This window comes from Neofelis nebulosa, chromosome 2 (genome assembly GCF_028018385.1).
Source record: "Neofelis nebulosa isolate mNeoNeb1 chromosome 2, mNeoNeb1.pri, whole genome shotgun sequence".
NCBI classification, from domain to species: Eukaryota; Metazoa; Chordata; class Mammalia; order Carnivora; family Felidae; genus Neofelis; species Neofelis nebulosa.
Genome location: NC_080783.1, coordinates 7481544 through 7502048, shown reverse-complemented (window position 1 = coordinate 7502048; position 20505 = coordinate 7481544). Strand labels below are relative to the sequence as shown.

The following is a 20505-nucleotide window of genomic DNA, read 5'->3' as shown; positions in this document are numbered from 1 at the left end:
TCCAGACGTGAACGAACAACTCTGTTCTCATCTGTAACAGGGGGGTGACATGAGTCCCTCTCCCCCAGCTACTGTGTTGAGAAAATGAACCAAGATACAAAGCACCATGGCTGACAGACTTCACTAGCTGTGTGGCATTGGGCAAGTCACTTAGCCTCTCTGAGTCCCTGTAAAATGGGATAATAACAGTACCTACCTCATAGGGATGTTGTAAGGATTATGTGAGTGAACCACATAAAAGGGCTTTGAACAGGGCTTTAAGGAACTATATATAGTGTTGGCTGTTCTATTTTACACTAAATGCTCAACAGTCCCCAGGGTGTAGAGGTTCCTCTGGACCCCGCTCCTCTTTTGTTTCTCTTCCTCTCTGAGGAGAAAAGCTCCTGGTCCCCCTCATCCCTTGCCGGGCACTTTGAGGAGGAGCAGAACCAAGAAACAGGACTCGCAGAGGCCTCAGACCTCCCCTACTCAAAGTTCAGGGACTCGGAGCCTGGGAGGCTGGGGTGGGAGGGAGGAAGGAGGCGGCGCTGGCCGCTAAATTTGTTCATCCTGACTGTCAGTCCCTTAATCTGATCCCCGAGGAACAACGCAGAGGCTTCACTCTGGATGACAAACGAGGAGGGGAGAGGCCTGCCCTGCCTGGACTCTGGGTGAGTAATGGCCTTGCATTAAGATATTAGGCCTGGACGAGAAGAAATGTGCTCTCGCTCCCTCTCTGCTCCAATAAGGTCGGGGAGAGGAGGGGGCTTCCTGAGAGCCAAGCCCTGGGAAGGCTGGGGGCTGCTGAGGGGGTTCAAGAGAAGATGTGGGAAGTTGTGGGGGGGCACACAGAGAAAGAACAAGAGACACAGATACAGCAGAGACAGAAAAGACGGGGGAGGGAGTCAGACAGTAATAGAGACACAAGCTCGCTGAGAGACAAGGTGGGGGGGGCTGAGAGAAGGAGAGAGGGACAGAGAGACAGATAAGGACTTGGGGGGTGGTGTGTAGAGAGGCGAGGATGCCATATGTCCCTCTTACTGGATCCTGAGCCTCTGGGCTGGGGAGGCACTGGGGGGACATCCTACTGGCTGAGTCTGGGGGGCAGGGCCTCTGGCCACATGGAAAGCACCCTTCCCCGGGCAGCCCACTTCTTGGGGGAAAGGGGACCAGACCCCAGTGTTCCGGCCCCAAGCACCAGTGCTGCTTGAGAAGCCCCTCCCTCACCCAGCCCCAGGGCCCCCATAGCCTGAGTCCCATGATGCAGGGCCTGAGAGTTGGAGGGACCCCTGGAGGCAAAGAAGGAGCCAGGCCCAGAGCAGAACTTAGAGGCAGCATGGCTCAGAGTTGAGGGGCCAAGAGCCAGATGGACCCAAGAGACCACGGGGCAGCCTGTCCCTCTCTCCCCATGTGCAGCCTCCCCTGGCACCCTCGGAGCTGTGCTCATGTACCAACTCAGACAGCAGACCTTGCCTGCCTGGATTCAAATCCTGCCTCTACCCTTTCTGCGGTGTGCCCCCCAGCAGGCTGTGTGAACTGGCTGTACCTCACATGCTCCATGCCTGCTAAGTGGGGTGATTATGGCCCCTGCTGCGCGAAGCTTCTGTGAGGGATCCCTGAGTCACGCCCTGTAAGATGCGTAGAATGGACCCTGGCACTTGCTAATGGTTCGTTGAACTTCACAGATCACGGTTGTTTTATTTCCCCCAGGCCCCAGCCAGGACTGTGTAAGCGAGAGGATTCCTGCACCCCCTTTAATCCCTCGGAGGGGTGTCCCCAGTGGGGAGACCAGACCTGGGAAACATGGCTCACCTTGGTAAGCCATCAGCCTCTCCATGCCTCAGTTTCTTCATCTGCAAAATGGGCATACCTTTAGGCCTAGTGAGGCTAGTGCATGTAAGCACTTAAAGCCTGCAGCGGTGGGGCTCAGATGGCCCAGCCCTCTGCTCTGAGGACCTCCCTGACCTGGCATGCACATTTGCATGGTCATGTACACGTGCGTGCACACGAGCTGGGGAGCAGTGAAGACGCTCCCAGAGGAGAAGCTCAGAAACGATGATGAGGTAGGGGAAGCCCCCGATCCCAGGCCTAGGGGCCCGTGTACTGGGGATTAGGGGTAGGAAGCCTAGCACCCCACTCTCTGCGCCCCCTCCTTCCAGCACCACCTTCACCGGCATCCCTGGCTTCTGGTCCCACTCAGCTTCCTAGAGCTGCACTCAGATGCTCCACTTGATTTAATGCTCTGCCAGCATCATTTTGAAATTCGTAGTAATTGTTAAACAAGGGGCCCAGCAAATTATGCAGCTCGTCCTACACTTTGCTCCCTAGGGATTAAGCTCCCAAGCTGCCCTGGTCTGTGGCTTGAGCAGGGAGGGTGATTCAGAAAACAAAAAGGGGCTGCCTTAGGAAAAGGGGGTGGCGGGGGCGGGGGGGGGGAGGACAAGGCGGAAAGATCATGGGAAGGGCAGAAAACGCAGGAGGTTCACCTCTCTGAGCCCCAGAACAACGCCAGGCAGCGCGGCGGTGCCCTTTTGATGGGTGGGCCTGAAAGAGCAGACTTGGGGGGGAAGGGTCAGACTCATCGGCTGGGGGTCTACTGGGTTGGTCACAGTCAGAGATCTTCGATTGCTCCAAGGTCTCCCCCCACCCCGAAGCCTGGGTTCGAATCCCTTGTCCCAGATGTGCGACCCTCTGGTTTACTGAGCCCCCCAAGCCTCCTTGGGACCTGGTCCAGGGCTTTTCTGTCCTTCAAGCCCCGCGTCTCTCACGGAGCGCCACCAGGAGGCGCCCCGCACCTGCTCTGCCCTCCCGAGCCGGGTCGCCGGGCCCATCCGTCAGGAGGAGGGGCTTCCTGCGGGCCCCGGGTCGGGAGAGAGCGCCGCTTACAGCCGGGGATCGGCCCCGGAAAGAGCGCGTCTTCGCAGAGCCGCGCACCCTTCTTCTCTCCTGAACCCCCATCGGGTGGCGGGTGTTCCACCAGACACGTCACGGTGCTGTTCCCCGCCCCCCCTCCGTCCGCGGTCCGCTGCTCCGTAGCTCGGGTCGCTCCTCCAGGCCCCGCCCGTGAAGTCCTGGGCCTTCCTTGGAGCACAAGGCCAAGTCCGGGCCTGGTTGGGGCCACACGTGCTGAGCCTCATATCCCTCCCAGAAGGTTGGGTGTATTAGCTAACTGTCCCCAAACGTGTTTTGTTCAGAGCCGGCCAGCGCTTGTGTACCAGCTTGAGGGCGGGCCTGTAATCAGTAAAATTTAACTAGCTCCTTCCTCGGGCGTTTCTAGTTATTGAGATGCCATCCAGGAGCCCTCTGCCCTCCAGGAAGAAACAAAGACCCTAAAATATGATTTTACAAATATTTGTTGGCAGTAGATAATACTGCCCCAATTGCTTCAAAAATTGAAGCAATACAAAGTAAAAAGCCTTCCTGCCATGCTGTCCCCATGTGCCTGGTTTCCTCCCACAAAACCCCAGATAGCTACTTTTATTAATTTACTGTATAGTCTTCTAAAGAAAATAAAGATCTATGCTCTTATTTTCCCTCTTTTCTTACACAAAAGGAAGCATACTATGCACGCTGTTCTGCATTTTGTTTTCACTAAATGTATCTCAACATTCTTTCCGGAACAGTAGATTCCTTGTTCCTTTTTCACAGCTGCATAGTCTTCCACTGTGTGGCTGTTTGCAGTTTATTTAACCCCGCCCTTTCTCGATGAGTCTCTGGGTTGTTGTTGCTTTTTTTTTTTTTTTTTTGCTCCTGTTAACAACAATGCAGTGAACATCCGTGTACCTCCATCATTTCCTAAATGTGCTTTTGCACCTATCTGTAGGATAAAATGCCCTAAGTGGAGAGCCAGTTGTGGAATAAGAGTGCTTGTAATTCAGGTAGGGATTGAGCCGGTGTGTCGGGTGCCCCACACACAGCGACAAGACTGTTTTTCAGCAGCCTCACCAACAGAGTGTACTGTCAGGCTTCTGCATTTTTGCCACAAGTCTCCTTGTGTCGGGTGCCCCCAGGAAGCCTGCCTTGACCTCCAGACTGTGTCCCTACCACCCATTTCCCCCCAGCACTCAGGCCTTCTCCTTCACAGCACCTTGTGCGTTTGAGAAGACTTACGTATTATGTCATTTTCAGTGTTTGCCTCTGGGCTCCATGTGGGCAGAGACTGTACCCCAGTTCCCAGCACAACACGGGCACATCAGAGGTGCTGAATACCCCTTTGTTAGCTGGGATGGCCCCCTGTGAGCACCGCACCCGAGGAGGCACTTTGCCTGGGTGGCCTCAACTGTGCCTCTGAACCACTTTACGAGGGAGGCACAGACACTAGTTCCATTGAGCAGACCAGGAGACTGAGGCTCAGACAGGAAGTGATTTGCTCAGGAACTCAGAGCTGGCCAGTAGGGAAGCCCCTTCTCCTCAGCCCTTGTCCCTCCTTCTGAGATCCTAGCTTTACTTTTTCCCTCCTCTGGCCCATGGGAACCCCCAATTTCCAGAAGCAGTCGGACCAGGTCAGGGTAACTCCAAGCTCGGGGTCAGCCCCCTCCACACCACCTGCAATGATGCAGAGCCATGCTGGGGGCTGGCCTGAGCCCCGGGGGGCCTCTTCTGCCTGCGGGCTCAGCCCCGCTGTTTGGTGGCTATGCCAGGGCTACGGTGACCCCCGTGACTATGCAGCCATCAGAGCCCCTTCCCTGAGGCCCCACGGCAGCGCTGGCTTTGTGCCCGACTGTCACTCTGTTCCCCAGCGGCTCTTTGCGGCGGCTGCCTGCCTCCCTGCCTCCCATTAATCATGTGTGCAGGATTTATTTTCTTCAGCAATTTATTTCAGCAAATGCAATCTGGGTGTGCCCGCAGGTGGGCAGGGTGCTCTGTTGCTGCCAGAGTCACGGAGCCCGGCTCTATTGTCAGGCTGGCAGGCGTGATTCGCCACCCGCCCCCTCCCCGCCGTCAGTCAGCAGGCCTGGCTGAGCCCCGGGGTGGGACGCGAAGGCCCCCAAGGACCGGCCCACCCCCGCATCACCATGACCTCAGCGTCCCAAGCAGCCTGAAAGAGCTTGCCTCACTTTCTTTACTGGGGCTTTGCTGCCCCTACCAGGGTTAGCTGGTTAACGGGGCCAGGAGATGAGCCCCCAATATTCCCACCCTGAAACAGGCATTCAGAGGCATTTCCTGACCTGGGGAAGGAAGGGGCCCTCCCCCCCGAACCCCTCCTCCCTGGCGATGCTGGACAATTCCTATGACAGTCACAGAGCCGCCCCTGTCGCCACACCTATAACATGTGTCCTCCTTCGTGTGTTCCCTTTGGTCACTCTTGGCCTCTTTCTCTAGGCTGTCAGCAGGATGAGGCGGTCTGGGGCTGAAGAGCCCTGAGGCAGAACAGGAACAGTGGGGGGGGAGTGAGGGGGGTCTGCTTTGTTATGATTTCAAGTGTTGAGTTAGTGCCCCCCACTCGTCTGTCCACTTGTAGCCTTGGAAGCAGAAAGGACTGGGGGCAGCAGTGGTACGGGCAATCTACCTGGCACTGGCCCTCACCAAGCCGTCAGCAGCCCTTACCCATGCCTCCCACCCCCGCAGCATCCTCGGGGGTGCAGGCCTCAGCACCTGGGCACCTGCTTCCTCCCTTGGTATCCGTTAGGCCCAGTGCCTGGCCTGGCTACCTCTAATGCTGCAGATAATTCCTCCTGTCGCAAAGCCATTACCCTGCAAATGGGCCGCGCTTTAGTGTGTGTGTGTGTGTGTGTGTGTGTGTGTGTGTGTGCGCGCACGCGCGCACGCATGCGCGTGCCCGCGTGTATGCAGGAGAGGGGGCGGCTGCAGCAGGCAAAGCGCCTTGTTTATGCCTTACCGCCATAATTGTCTCAGGAGATTTATTGGCTGCACCCTCTGCAGGCCCCCTCCCTCCGCCCCCCAGCCTCTGGTCCCCTGCCCAAGCTGCTGGCCTCTGCTGGTCCCCAGGTGATGGGGCCTGGAGCTCCGTGTAGGGGGCACAGGGGGCAGGATGTGCCCAGCTGGAATGTGGTTACGGAGGGGCCCTGATGTGTGTGCACTCCCCTTCTACTCCATGCCTGGTAGCTGGACTCAGACAGGACACAGTGGCCGAGGCACCCCTGACATGGCCTTCCAGATCTCAGGGGCCCTGGGGGTGCAAGAAGGGTGCTGGAAGGACTTTGGTGTCAGGCATCTGGGCCTTGATTTCTCTTTTGCCTCCTCGCTCCAACTCCTCCTGGCCCCTCGTCTCTGCCGGCTACTTTGTCCATCATTGCAGATCTCGCCCACCCCCAGATGTCATCACAACTGCTCCACCTTGTCCCCTTCTGCCCCTCTGGGGCACAGCCAGGCCTCCTGAGGAGGGGGCCAAGCCCTCCACCCTTTCAAGAAGAGCCTTCCACCTTTGTGTTGAGCCCTGGGCAAATCCCGGCCGGTTGACACAGTCAGAAGGCACCTGTGGACTCAGGAGGAGGCAGGGCTGGGCAGTGGTCAAGGGTGTGGCCTTCAACAACAAGCAGGACTGCTTTTAGTCTCTGCTCTTCCAGTTTCTATTGGTGTGGTCTTGGGCACACCACTCAGCTCCTCTGAGCCTCAGTGGCCTTATCTGTAAAATGGGTCTGATAACACTTACCTCAAACAGTCATTATAAAGTCATTGTAATACATCGAACCACAGGAAATTGCCCTATATTCAACCAATTTTTGGCATTAATATTTATTGGATGAAACACTGCAGGAACAAACTTTGTATCATTGATAAGTTTCCTCCTTGGGCCCACACGGTTCTTGTTACATTCTTCATGTTTTACATTTGGCTAAATGCTACCTGCTGGTTTTAAAGAATTCAAGCGAAGCAAGGAAGCACAAAGAAGAAAGCAAAAAGCAAAACAAAATAAAAATAAATCTCCCTATCAGAAATAGCTGTAATTAATGAATAACCACCGTTTCCAGTAATCTCTTTTTGCATTGATGTGGGTAAGACGTTTAGAGAGATAAATTGATAGAAGTATTGCTATAAAGGGACCTGATTGAATATTTTAAATATAATGTATTAAATCTAATTTCGGTTTATCTTAACAAAAAAAATAAACGGAAGTAACACTGAAGGAAACCACATGACTCCAGTAAATATCTCTTCATCAGAAAGACCATGTTTTCTAAAAAGATCATCTCATGGTAGCAAAAAGATTTGAAAGCAACAAGAAAAATTATTGATTAGGGATAATCGATCATGTAGGAGAAGAAGAAATGTGAATACTACAGTCAAAATCGAGGGCATTAAATTAGCAAGTTTCAAAGAAACACAACTGACAGCAAAATAGAGAAAAGGGAAGGAAAACGTATGGAGAGAAACCACAGGAAAGAAAGACAATAGACACAGAAGAGAGGAGGCAGGCAGAACCCTGGAAAGGGTCTGTCTGCATTCTTTCCCCCACAAGGCTGAGCAGTGGTATACAAAATTTTGCACCTTTTCAACTTAAAAGAGTTTTGCCTAGACACCCTCCTTCTCTAAAGGTTTCCGTCATGTTTAAATGGTTAAAAAAAAAAAAAAAAAAGACAGTTTCTGGCATGTTATAAATATTGACTTCCCCCCCCCTTTTTTTAGAGAGAGGGAGAGCAGAGTGGGGAAGAGGGGCAGAGGGAGAGAACGAGAGAGAGAGAGAGAGAGAGAGAGAGAGAGAATCTCAAGCAGGCTGCATGCTGGGTGGGGCTCAATCCCATGATCCTGGGATCATGACCTGAGCCAAAACCAAGAGTCAGAAGCTCAGCTGACTGAGCCACCCAGGCTTTTAGATAAAACCATTACAGGTCTTGGGGAGCCTGGGTGGCTCAGTCGGTTGAGCGTCCGACTTCGGCTCAGGTCATGATCTCACCGCTTGTGAGTTTGAGCCCCGCGTCGGGCCCTGTGCTGACAGCTCGGAGCCTGGAGCCTGCTTCGGATTCTGTGTCCCTCTCTCTCTGCCCCTCCCCTGCTCATGCTCTGTCTCTCTCTCTCTCTCTCTCAAGAATAAATAAAACATTTTTTAAAAAATTTAAAAACTGTTACAGGTCTTTTCTGAATGGACCTGACCATTTCGAAGAACAGAATGGCAATTTCACATGGTGCAACCGGAGAGGTGAACCGCCCAGCCCAGAGCCGGCCTGCAGCGGCACTCACCCCAGCAGCTGTCGTAGCGGAGCGAGCCTGCGTCCTCTATAAACCCAGGTGACCTCACGCCTCTTCGTTTCTGTTTTCCTGGAAATTTTTACAAAATTCCTTTGAACTCTCCAACTTCTCTCACTAAATGAAAATAAGTTGGGGTCTCTGATTAAAACAGAAAAGCAGATTCTCCCCCCCCCGGCCCCCCAGGGATGCCAGTGGCCAAGGTGGCCCCACAGGAGAAGGGAGGACTGGCCTGGGAGGAGGGGAGTGGTGGGGATGACCCCCTTCCCCTCCCAAGCCCTTCAGAAGAGGCTGACGGGAAAGGGTGGTGAGAAGGGGTGGAGCCCGAGGGGATTGTGGGGTGTGTACAAAATGTTGCGTTCTGAAAGGGGGGCGTGGGAGTGGACTGGATGCACCCACGCTCTGTGGCTCCTGCCCAGAATATTAGGTGAAAAGTGAGGTGGGAGGCCAGGGGTCTCGCCAACCTCAGAGAGCCCCACGTGCAGGTTCTAGGACATTCCCATTCTCAGAGACCCATTCAGCCTGCGGGGGGGCAGCCCCTGCCTCAGCAACCCCCGCCCCAGGCAGCAGCCTTGCCTCTCCCTCTTAAAGTCAAGTTCAGCCCAGAGGGAGGGGGAAGGTCACAGCAGCAAGTAAAGCTGACAAGCTGAAGGAACCAGGCAATCCATGAGGAAGGCCCCACAGGGCCAGGGAGCCCCCTACACAGACACCCTCTGAGCGAAAGGCCACACACAGCCTGGGGAGCGCCCCCCCCCCCCCACGGCCCTGTATCCTATTCTCTCTTGTCCTCTGGGCTCCCACATCTCCCGTGCTGCCCTGCGGGATCAGGCCTCTCTGCCCTCGCTGTGTCCATGCAGGGAAATAGCATCCTATCAATTCCAGCACATTCATCAAGCGCTGATCTAGAGCAATGACAATAACTCCTGCCAGCCCTTTGCAGGAAGCCTGACAGGTGTTCTTTAATTCTCCCAGAGAGATGGCTGTTATCATCCTATTTCACAGATTGAGAACTTGAGGTTGAGAGAGGATGATGAGTATTAGTTTCCTGGAGCTGCCGTCACTGGCTTCAAACAACAGAAATTTGTTTTCTCACAGTCCTGGAGGCTAGACGTCCAAAATCAAGGTGCCGGCAGGAGGCACCTGGGTGGCTCGGTTGGTTAAGCATCTGACTCTTGGCTTCGACTCAGGTCACGATCTCATGGTTGTGGGATGGAGCCATGTGTTGGGCTCCGGGCACCACGCTGGGCTTGGAGCCTGCTTGAGATTCTCTCTCCCCCTCTCTCTCTGCCCCTCCCCTGCTCATGCCCGTTCTCTCTCTCTTCAGAATCTGCGTCTGAATCTGGCTCGTGGCCACTTTGGATCATGGCTGTGGGTCCCGCTAGTCTGTCCAGAGACACTGCCCCCGAAGGTGGCCTGCTCGGCTGTCAGCTGAATCTCCTTCCTGCCCTTTTGCCCACTCCCCCGGCAGGGGCCAGGAGATCAGGAGGGTTTGGGGTGGAGGGAGGGGTGAGCACATCATGGCAGAAGGGGCCTGAGGAGGGACGAAGAGGAAGGTCATCCCCAGAGGACAAGTATAGAGACCTAGAGCGGCAAGTGTCCGGGTCTCTCCTTCCCGTTTCCAGAGGCCCAGGATCCCCCCACCATCCTCAGAACACAAAAGCAGCCTCTGTGCCGGTGGGAAAGCTACAGGGCTGGAGCTTCCTCACCTGCTGGACTTTTCCAGAAATATCAACAAAAGGTCCAAGTTTCTTTCCATCCCTCTTTTGAAGCAGGAGCTTGGGGCTGAAGCGTTGCCGGCACCTGTGGGAGGGGTCGAGGTGGGCGGCTGTGACCACGGGGGTGTGGGTGGAGAAACCGGGGGCTGTGGATGCCACTAAAAGTCCCTCCAGGCCCTCCTTCACCCTGGACAGTCATCCTGCCCCTCCCACTCCCCAAAACATGGCAGCAAAGAGGAAGGGATGTCGGAAGAGCAGAAGGGGGAAGTCCCCAGCTCTGCCGGGTCCCAAGATCACCAACCGGGAGAGATGCTGGTGCCATCCAGCCCCCAGAAGATGTCACTTGTCTCTCCCAGCTACGCTCCGGGGAGAAGGACAGCACTGCACAGACTGGACATAGGTGTGCAAGGAGGGAGCCCGAGCCCCTGCACAGGAGGAGCCGATGGGGGAACAGGAGACGCCAGGACTGCTTGGGACAGGCTGAGGTTCATGTGCAGGAGGCAGGTGATTTGACGCTGGAGCCGGGAGAGGGGCCAGTACTGACCATCCATTTCTTCAGTTGTTTAACACAGTGTGTCAGGCTCTGTTCTAGGTGCTGGGGACACCACAGGGACGGGGCGCAAAGCCCTGCCACCCTGCGGCAGACAGACGACAAATAACCAAGCTCACAATTGCAGAGGGCTCTAACCAGATTGTTGGGGAATCTCGCCTGGCTGGGAAATAGACGTGAAATTGTTTCATTCTTCCAGGCACTGCCCTGGCTGTGCTGGCAGAGGCTGCTTTCCGGCTGGAAGCGGCAGCTCCCTGGCCAACACCTGGCCAGATTCTGAGCCTTCTCCACCTGCCAGGTTAGAATCTTCTCCTTCTGGGCATTGCCCGGTGAAACCCCAGTTTCTCACTTGATGCAAACCTCTTCTCTCCTCCCTGTGCTCAGGTGGACCTTCAGAAGCTCTATGCCGATGAGCTGGTGGGTGGAGGGCTCCCCTGGCCCTCAGTTCTCCACTGTTGGGTAGGGAGAGAGAGAAAGAGGAATCTGCTCCCGATGTTCCTGGGCCAGGGAGCCCCAGAGCCACGGCTCCTTTTCTGTGAACAGTACCAGGGGTCCAACTTGCTCACCAACGGAGTGTTCACTTGGGGCGCTCCCCGTGCCCAGCAAGGCCCCACACTTGGTTTAACATGCTGCTGCCATGTCTCGAAATTCTCAACAATTGTGGAGCAAGGGGCCCTGCATTTGCATTTTTCACCCAGACCGTTACAACGTACATAGCCGGTCCTGCCTGCCAGACATGCGTGTTACAGCTGCGTCCAGCTGGCCACATCACTCCACACTGCGCTCCGCCCCCAACGCTACAACAGTCCCCAAAAGCCTGAAGCCGCAGACTCATCCACTCTCCAGGCCGGCTCTCCGGGCTGTGGGCACAAGTGAGATTGCCCTCTGTACGTTCTGAGGGACCAGGAACCTCAGGGTGTGGGTATCAGCCTCTCCTCACTAGGCAGCCCCCAACCCACCATCCTCAGGAGCCCCCCCGGGCCGGACGGCGGGTCCTCTGGCTAAGCTGAACTCCAATGGGACACTGAAATGCCAGCCTCTCCCTCCTGCCGGCTCCCTTGATTCCTGAACAAGGGATTCCTTCATCCTTCCGGGGTCCCTGCCCTTCCTTCCAGCTCTGCTGCAGATGTGAGGGAAGATGCTCTCTCCCTCAAATCTGTGCAGTCCCCAAGGGTCTCCCCCACTGGCCCCCACCTCTTCTGCTCTGCACGTGGGCGAGGGCCTTTGGGGAGGATGTGGGTCTGACAGGGCCCGGCCGTGAGCCCTGCAGTGACAAGGAGGTCTGGGAGGGTCTGCCACTCGACTAGCCTGTGGGAGACCCAGCCCCTTGGGACAGGCAAGTCCCCACCAGACAGCCGGCAACAGAGCAGCAACTGCTCTGAAGAAGGTGCCAGAGGGGATGTGGCAGAGAAGAGGACACGCTGTCGGGATGGTGGCCATTCCAGTGGAAGAGGCCAAGGACAACCAGGAGGACCAGTCACCAGTAATAAAAAAAAGCTGCACGAAACGTGGGTTTCGACCTGGTTCTCAAGAGGCGACCTGAGGAAGTGGATGAAACTGACCAGACTTCGGGTATACCTGGAGGAGAGGGGAGGGGAGGGCAGAGGAGGGGAGGGGAGGAGAGGGGAGAGGAGGGGAGGAGAGGGGCGGAGAGGAGAGGAGAGGAGAGGAGAGGGGAGGAGAGGGGAGGAGAGAGGAGAGGAGAGGGGAGAGGAGGGGAGGGGAGGGGAGGAGAGGAGAGGAGAGGAGAGGAGAGGGCAGGGCCCTGGCTGGGGGGGGGGGGGGGGGGTGTTGTGCAGGGAAGCGGCAGAGGGAGGCGGGGTTGAGTGAATCACCATCTGTGCTGTAAGGCCCCTAATTTTCTCTGGCAGTGGCGCTGGGGCAGGAGAGGCAGTAAACAGACCAGCAGCTTCTGGTCTTTTTCGGCCTCCCACCAGTCCTTGAAGACCAGCAGAGGCAGAAGGGGAGGCGGGGGCAGGGGTGGGGGGGAGGTGGCTCAAAGGCTCCGGCCTGGCCCGCCTGGCTTTGGCAGGATCCAAGTGGCTGAGGGACCGAGGTGCCAAATGCCGACAAAGCGTGCCCCTCCTTGTGGCATTCTCCAGTGAGAGCGGCCACAGGCGGCTCCGTCTTGGGGGGAGCTCGCTCCAGGCCTTAATCTCTCCAGCTTGGACGCCGGCTCCGAGGGTGGCGTTGGCCTCTCCGCCCAGGGGCCTGTGAGGCTTTCCAACCACCTTCTCTGCTTTCTGGGTCCCCTACCTTGGCGGCTCTTTCTTGGAACCACAGATCATTTGCTTTGGACACTTTCTTCAAGTATAGGCTGTGTTGAGAGTTAACACCCTCTCTGCCAAGAATTTGGAGATGGTGGATAAGAAAATAGATAGCCCCAGGGCTCGTGGGTGGCTTAGTCAGTTGAACGTCTGACTTCGGCTCAGGTCATGATCTCAAGGTTTGTGGATTCCAGCCCCACGTCGGTCTCTGTGCTGACAGCTCAGAGCCTGGAGCCTGCTTTGGATTCTGTGTCCCCGTCTCTCTCTGCCCCTCCCCTGCTTGAGCTCCCTCTCTCCCTCTCCCTCTCTCTCTCTCAAAAGTAAATAAACATTTTGTTAAAGTTAAAAAAAAAAAAAAAGAAGATAGGTATCCCCTATCTAGACATACACCCTCTTGAGATGGATAGATATTCTGATGAATACAAGTAATTTCCAACTTTATAATAGTCACTCACAATAACCCATACTCAGACACAATTTCATGGCATTCCTGAACCAGAGGGATTGTCTTCATGAGGTGCGGTGGTAATGGGGAGGGGAAGGGGGCATATACAGTGGTGTGCTGGGTAATGTTGACCTGGCTCTTGCGGGGCGGAAGGCAGGGAGGCTCTGATTTGTACTGGGTGCTGGTTTCCGTGGTGTAAATCCTCCCACAGTGGCTGGTTTCAAGCTACCAATATGATGTCACCCAGTGCAGACTTGGGAAGAGACGTCTATGTTCAGCCCTCCAGAGCCAACATGAGCAACTCCAGCACAACACTGAGTGGGTGGCAACCTCCAGCGGGGCTCCAGCGGGTGGAAACCCCTTTGTGGCCAGCGCCCAAGGATGGGGGGAGTGGAGAATCAAAATGATGGGACATCTCGGTGATCAAGGAGGAAGAGAGTTTCAGAGAGGAAAAAGAGGCCACGCACATTCTTTGCTGGCCAGCGGCATAGAAGGAGGAAGTTGGAGAAGCTGCTGGAACTGGCTGCCCCCCTTCCCTGCATCTCACCCATCACCCCCGGGACCCCAGGCTCAAGGCTATCTCTGCAGGTCTGGGGCTCTGTCTTACGAAGCAAGGCAGGTTCCGATCGGAGGCTCGTTCACCTGCGCAGAAGGAGAAAGGGCTGGAGAAGACAGGACACTGTGTTACAGGGGCAACGTCATGGCAGAATCTGGTCTGGGAAGGCACCAGGCCTGCCAAAGTCACCCTGGGTCACCGGCATGAATTGGGGTGCCAAGATCCTTTTTCTTGGCCCCAGGACATTCTGTGGAGGCAGAAGGGCACCTCCTCTCTGCCCCAGGTGGAAGCTTGGTCCCAGGAGAGCTGCTCGTTTGTGGCCCTTCCCGTGAGACTCCAGAAGATTCCCTCCGGCCAGATCAGGGTCATAGCAACTGAGAACAATGCTGGACAGGCCGAGCGAGCACTGCGTAGGGGCAGGGGGTCTGGGAGAGCGTCAGAAGCTGCTGGGGCCGGTCCTACCCAAACTGGGCCACTGGTGGGGCCTTTCATGTCTGCCTTCCTCTCGGGGCCTGCCTTTGCCTCTTCCCACCCCACCACCCCCAGTGCGGCAATTACGGCGCTAATTAGGGCGCTTTGATCATCTTTAGAAATGGCTACATCGGGGAGAGACGCTGCCAAGCAATTAGGGGCACAGGGGCTGGGAGCTCGGGCACCTCCTCAGGGGGTGGGGCTGCCGAGGACCCTCACACACCCCCTGCCCTCCTCCCTCCAGGAGTGTGTGCCCCCAGCACAGTCCTAAACTCCTCAGGGAATAGAGGCAGATGGGACTCCCCCCGCCATCAGAGCCTCGGAGACAGGGCCAGCCCCTGCCCACCAGCCCCCCTCTGCCTGGCCCCCAGCCCAACTGTCAGCTCTTCTGGCCTGTCCAGGCCCCTTTGATGGAGCCGCAGAAACAAGGGTTCCTTTGACAGAAGGGGGGCCTCAGAGCTGGGACCGTGGGACTTCAAAGGTGAGGGTCGAGCCCCCATCCCGATCCCTCCCCCAGCCCTGGCCCCCCTCCCGAGTACCCCCCCAGCCTGTCCTCTATATAGCCCCCCAAGCCCCAGTCCCCTGTGGGCTCCCGGGAGTTAAGGGCCAGGTGAGGGACCGACTGAGGGAAGCGGGTGATTTTGATGTACGAGAACAGAGTCGGATGATTTGAGGGACACGAATTCAGGGCCCAGGGACAGAAAGGCAGTGGGAGGCAGACACCCAAGGATAAGCACCTGGAGGGCAGACTCCGAGGGGGAAAGAGGACGGGGTCGCTCGCCCTGGCTGTTGGTCACCATGCTGCTGCCTGTGTTGCTGCTGCTGCTGCCCTTCCCAGACCTACCGTCTGTCGCTGGGCACCCACTGTACATGCGCCTGCCCCCCAGCACCCTGCAAGGTGAGTCGGGGCTGCTCTGAGGGGGCGGCAGAGGTGGGAGGAGCTCAGAGGAAGTGGGGTGGGGCTGGCGAGCATGACCTTGCCACCCCCACTCATTGAGGCCTTTGGCCCCCTCCGCCCACCCTGCAGGGAGAAGGGGCCAGAAACGGAGGCACGGGTGGGAGAGGGAGGGGGAGGACCAGGGTGCACAGGGAAGGGGACCTGGCAGCCACTGCCAAGGGGTATGCTTTGGGGAAGGTTCCGGGTTAGCGGGTTTAGCAGGAGGAAGGGGTCCAGGCGGGCAGCTCCTTGGCAATCTGGGCCCAAAGGTAGGCAACTCAGTGAGTTGTTTTGTCTGTAAGCCTGAGTTTTGTGACGTCTCTACCTTTGAGGTGCTGTTTTTCCTTCAAGATGTTTAAGGCAAGTCCCTCTTTAAAGATTCCAGCCCAGCTCAGGTCAAGTGGGTTGAGAATCTGGGACCATCTGCTCCGAGCGCTGGGCCCTCAGGCCCCTGGGGCTCTCTCTCCTCCCCATTCTGCCCGGTGCTCCTGGAGCCTGACCTGCTTCCCCCTGTCTCCCAAGGCAGGCTCAGGGCTGGAGCCCGAGGTCCTTCCCCAGCCATGCATGATTGTACCCTCTGTCCCAGCAGCTCTGTCAGCCCAGGGGACGAAAGCGCTGCAGGCTGCCCAGAGGAGCGCCCAGTGGGCAGTAAATCGAGTGGCAATGGAGATCCAGCACAGACTCCACGAGTGCAGAGGCTGTGCCAACCACACGGTCCCGTGCCCGGGTGAGCTCGCACTGACTACCTGTGTCCGTTCTCCTGTCCACCCCATCCCTTCCCTCCAGACTTGACTCCCTCTCGGAGACAGAAACTAGGTGGGGCTACAACAGAGATGATGCTTAAGAAGGTCTCTCCAAGAGGCAAGAGCATGCCAGGCATGGGGCACAGCGCGTGCCAAGGCAGGAGGGCAGGGACAGTGAGAAGTTTATGGCTGCTGAAACGGACCCTGACTCCTGGAGGGGTGGAGTAACAGAAGGGGAGCGGCAGCGCAGGGAGAGGGCCCAGGCTCTGCCGGGGGTGCAGGTAGGGAGGGTGGGAGGGTAGTAGTGAGGCTCAAAGGTCTGTGTCTCAGCAGGACCTGGGCGTCCTAGGCCACAAGCGCAGGATCCAGCGGCCCCAGGTAAGGCTGAAAGGGCTCGAGGGGGTTAGGGCTGAGGGCAGGGTGAACCCTGGAGGGGCCTCAAGGGTCAGGGCGGCAAGGACTTGTCCCTTGTGACTCCGATGCCACCTTTCTAGGGCCGTGTGGCGAGCGGCGCCCGAGCACTGTCAACGTGACGCGTGCCCACGGCCGCATTGTCGGAGGTAGCGCTGCACCGCCGGGGGCCTGGCCCTGGCTGGTGAGGCTGCAAGTCGGGGGGCAGCCTCTGTGCGGCGGCGTCCTGGTGGCGGCGTCCTGGGTACTCACCGCGGCGCACTGCTTCGCGGGGTACGTTGGGCCCCAGGCCCCTGACCGGCCCAGATCCCCAACGCTTGGTCCAACACTTCCTTCCGGGATCGTCGGGCGGGCGACACGTGCGAGGGCCGGTCTCTGCTGCCCCCTGGCGGCGGCCACCGCCCTGCCCAGCTCCCGGGCCTCGAGGCGCCCACGCACCCCAGCCAGGGAGCCGCTATCAGGGGACCACCCGCCCGGCTCGGGGGCCTCCTGGGGACCGCCGCCTCGCTCTGGCGCACCCTTCCTGCCCCGCGAGTAACAGCGGAGAAAGAACCCGGCGTGCGGGCTTGCTGGGTGGTGCCTGTGGGCGGAAGGCAGGGTCTCCAAGGGACCCGCTGCACCCTTGTCCTGCGTATCACCCGCCGCTCTCCCCGCAGCGCCCAGAACGAGCTTCTGTGGACGGTGACGCTGGCCGAGGGCCCCCGGGGGGAGCAAGCGGAGGAGGTGCCGGTGAACCGCATCTTGCCCCACCCCAAGGTGAGAGGACAGTTCCCAGGCTCTCAGAGTCGGGAACAGCACCCCCACCCCACGCTTCATTGATATTGCGCCGCCACCCCCTCCGCAGTTTGACCCGCGGACCTTCCACAACGACCTGGCCCTCGTGCAGCTGTGGACGCCGGTGAGCTGGGCAGGGGCGGTGCGCCCTGTGTGCCTGCCCCAGGGGCCCCGGGAGCCCCCAGCCGGCACGGCTTGCGCCATCGCGGGCTGGGGGGCCCTCTTCGAAGGTATGGGGCAGGCCCGGGCCTGGGTGAGGCGCGAGTGTGAGTGGGTGGGAAGAATGGGGTGCTGGGGTGATGGAGTTTGGGAAGGCCGGGGGTGTAGCGAATCTCACTTCCTTGCTTCGCAAAATGCTGCCTGGTCTTGCAGGGGGGTAGGAATCAAGGAGGGCAGGGCGGGGGAGGGGAATCAAGGAGGGCAGGGCGGGGGAGGGCCCCCCCCCCCCGAAGCGACGCTCCTGCCCTGAAGGCCTGAGCCCCCTCCACCGTTTCCCTGTAGACGGGCCTGAGGCTGAGGCGGTCAGGGAGGCCCGAGTGCCCCTGCTCAGTGCTGACACCTGCAAAAGGGCCTTGGGGCCCGAGCTGCACCCCAGCAGCATGCTCTGTGCCGGCTACCTGGCCGGGGGCATCGACTCATGCCAGGTATGAGCCCTGATTGACTGGAGGGTGCCGGAGGGTCCTGGTTCCCCAGGGAAAGAACAGCCTCTTTCCTTCCACAGTCAGGCTGTCATTCAACTTGTCTGAGCCTCTATGTTCTCATTGCTAAAATGGGTACCAGAAGTAACCCCAGGAGAATTCAAAGCTGCCTGCCAAGTGTAAAGCTGGCATAGGAGGGGGCAGGTCAATGTAGTACCCTCTCTTTTGACTCGGGTCCCGCAGGGTGACTCCGGAGGCCCCCTGACATGTTCTGAGCCTGGCCCCCGCCCCAAGGAGGTCCTGTACGGGGTCACCTCCTGGGGGGACGGATGCGGAGAGCCAGGGAAGCCCGGAGTCTACACTCGAGTGGCCGTGTTCAAGGACTGGCTCCAGGAGCAGATGAGCGGTGAGCGCCCCATTCCTATTCCCCCCTCCCCGAAGTGTCCCGCTAACAGCCCTGGAACAAGCCCATCTTCACCCCGCCCGCCCCCCAGCCCCTTAGGGCGTCAAGAAAGCCTGTCTCCCTTCAGGGGAGGGCTGCGGACGCTAGGCCCCAAAGCCAGGGCTGAGATGGTCCCCGTCGACCCCTGTAGCAATCCCCTCCAGCCGGGAACCCAGCTGCCGGGAGCTTCTGGCCTGGGACCCGCCCGCGGAGCCGCAGGCAGACGCCGCCCCGCCGTGCGCCTTCTACTCCCGCCTGTGCTCCGGGCCCGCGGTCGCCTGTGCGCGTCTAGCGCAACAGCAGTGCCTGCAGCGCCGGAGGCGATGCGGTCAGTCCAGTCCCCAGGGCTGGGCCGGGAGGGCAGGGGACCTGGCCCACGTCTGACCTCCGCCCGGACGCTTGTCCTGCCCGCAGAGCTGCGCTCGCTGGCGCACACCCTCCTGGGCCTGCTGCGGGGCGCTCAGGACCTGCTCGGCCCGAGCCCAGGGATGCGGCGTCTGGCCCCAGCCCTGGCTCGCTCCGCTCTGTCGCTCCTAGAGCCTCCCAGGCACCCTGCCCGCGAGCAGCGGCTGCACCCAGGTACCCCATGCCTTCATATTCCAGCCCCCGCACGCCGACTCCGCGCGGCGGAGGCGATCCCCTAACCCCGCGTCTCCCCAGGATCGCGGGCTGCAGGCGCGCGGTTCCCGAAGCGGAGACCAGAGCAGCGCCAGGAAGGGAACGGTAAGGGCGCCCCCTGCCGGCCTTTGCAGGGAGAGTAGCAGGCCAAGGGCGGCCAACCCTGCGGGGATTCTCCCAAGGTCCGCTCTGGGAAGCGGTTACCCACCCATGGGGCAACCAGCAGACTAGCTCTCCCCACCCGACCCCTCCCCCTGCAGCAGGGAGGATGACTCTTTGGGGGCACTTGTGGCTTTGGGCCGCCCTCAGGGTCAGCAGAGACCATTTGCTGAACCTCAGTTTCCCCGTGTGTAGCATGAGAAGAAATCTGCCCACTGGGAGGCCATTCTGGGGTCCTGGTGGGAATCCCTCTCCCAGCTCCTTGCTTGTGTCAGTTTTCTGTTATTCCCGGGACCTCTCCCCTTCCTTCAGGCTGCCCTGGGTTGGAGACGCTGCAACAGAAGTTGGCCACCCTTCAAGGCACCCATGCCTGGATCCTACAGGTCCCATCAGAGCACTTGGCCATGGACTTCCATGAGGTAGGTCCTCAGGCTTCCCACATTCGCTCACAGTGGCCTCAGAAGGCCGACCTGGGTCAGCCCTAGCAGGTAGGGGGGACAGAAAGGGCACCCTCCACAGCAAGAGGGAGGACCTGCCAGCAGCTTGCAGTGGAGGCAGGGGTGTCTTGGGAGAAAAGGGTGGGGAGGGCAGCTGTGTGTAAGCTGGGTGCTAGGTGGGGTGGATGGGAACTTGTGAGGGAAAGGTGTGAGTGGAAGGGTGCGTGGGGGTGTCCAAGTGAGCAGAAGTGTGCAGGATCGGGGGCTATGGAGGGGAGTGGATCTGGGTGAGAGTTTCTGGGGGCCACAAGGGGGGAGACCCAGTGAGGTTGTGAGCCCCGATTCTCCTTCTGCAGGTCCTGGCAGATCTGGGCTCCAAGACACTGACCGGCCTCTTCCGAGCCTGGGTGCGGGCAGGCTTGGGGGGCCAGCATGTGGTCTTTGGTGGCCTGGTGGGCCTGGAGCCAGCCACGATGGCCCGCAGCCTTCCCCGGTTGCTGGTGCAGGCCCTGCAGGCCTTCCGCTTGGCCGCCCTGGCAGAGGCAGAGGGACCCCAGATGGGTGCAAGGTAGAGTGGGGGGCACCACCCACCGAGCCCTCAGATTCCTTCGGCCCGGGGGCCATGAACCACATCTGGACCCCTAACCCCCCCGTCAGGACCTACTGCTCCCAGGGGCTCCTATGATGGCAAACAGTCACAGCCACAGTTGGCTGGGTGTGGGGGGCGGGGGACCTGGGTCCGTGTGTCTTCCCAGATGTGCCATCGGAAAATCACAGCTGCTTCAATAAACATTATTTATGATCTACACAGATGACTCTGGAGCTTTCTTGGGAACTGGATGGGTGGACGTTAGACAGGGCCAGACAGGGCCCTGCCCCCAGAAGCAGTTGGCGGAGGTCACAAAGACACTGGAGAGAGGCTGTTAAGCCCCCAGCTCAGCATACTGTCTGCCCCCCTCCAAGAAACAGCCACAGCTGAGTGCCACCACTCCCCTAGGCATGACTGACCAGCACTGCCCCCAGTGTCCAGGGCCCCTACCCAGCCCCCAGCCCTACCGCTAATTGCAGAGAATTCCAGCCTGGGATCTTTGCCTCATGTCCTTGGTTGGGCTCCCGCCCGGCAGCCAGTCCTTGTCCCCACCCCCTTGTCACCTGCCTTGGGTTTTCTACCCAGCAGTCATGCCCAGAGGTGTCAGATTGCGTTTCCGGCCGCCTCTT

At 58.8% G+C, this 20505-nt stretch overlaps 1 protein-coding gene and 1 long non-coding RNA gene across 5 annotated transcripts; both read left to right on the top strand.

Moving 5' to 3' along the window:
• The first annotated feature begins 316 nt into the window (after positions 1–316).
• Positions 317–11896, top strand: LOC131496016 (uncharacterized). Its single transcript, XR_009254269.1, has 4 exons — positions 317–650; positions 1690–2042; positions 8010–8166; positions 10774–11896. It is a non-coding gene; the product is annotated as an uncharacterized LOC131496016 (long non-coding RNA).
• Positions 11897–12492: 596 nt separating this feature from the next.
• On the top strand, positions 12493–20207 carry PRSS56 (serine protease 56). Of its 4 annotated transcripts, XM_058701118.1 has the most exons (14): positions 12493–15026; positions 15655–15792; positions 16139–16186; positions 16303–16492; positions 16876–16975; positions 17064–17223; positions 17495–17637; positions 17875–18037; positions 18225–18401; positions 18488–18652; positions 18734–18796; positions 19163–19269; positions 19644–19855; positions 20099–20207. In XM_058701118.1, the coding sequence occupies exons 1-14, from the start codon at positions 14927–14929 to the stop codon at positions 20100–20102; spliced, it is 1770 nt and encodes a 589-aa protein (XP_058557101.1). In that variant the 5' UTR covers positions 12493–14926; the 3' UTR covers positions 20103–20207. The 4 variants fall into 4 exon arrangements, with proteins under 4 accessions (XP_058557101.1, XP_058557108.1, XP_058557100.1 ...); XM_058701117.1 differs by lacking the exon at positions 20099–20207 and having other exon boundaries at positions 12995–15026; positions 19644–20095; XM_058701119.1 differs by lacking the exon at positions 20099–20207 and having other exon boundaries at positions 12998–15026; positions 16142–16186; positions 19644–20095.
• Positions 20208–20505: the final 298 nt, after the last annotated feature.

Bases quoted from the DNA above. Each gene is read 5' to 3' on its own strand.
- PRSS56 (XM_058701118.1), top strand. From the start codon at position 14,927: ATGCTGCTGCCTGTGTTGCTGCTGCTGCTGCCCTTCCCAGACCTACCG. The intron at 15,793-16,138 runs GTGAGCTCGCAC...TCTGTGTCTCAG, and splicing joins CCACACGGTCCCGTGCCCGG to CAGGACCTGGGCGTCCTAGG. The intron at 17,638-17,874 runs GTATGAGCCCTG...CGGGTCCCGCAG, and splicing joins GGGGCATCGACTCATGCCAG to GGTGACTCCGGAGGCCCCCT.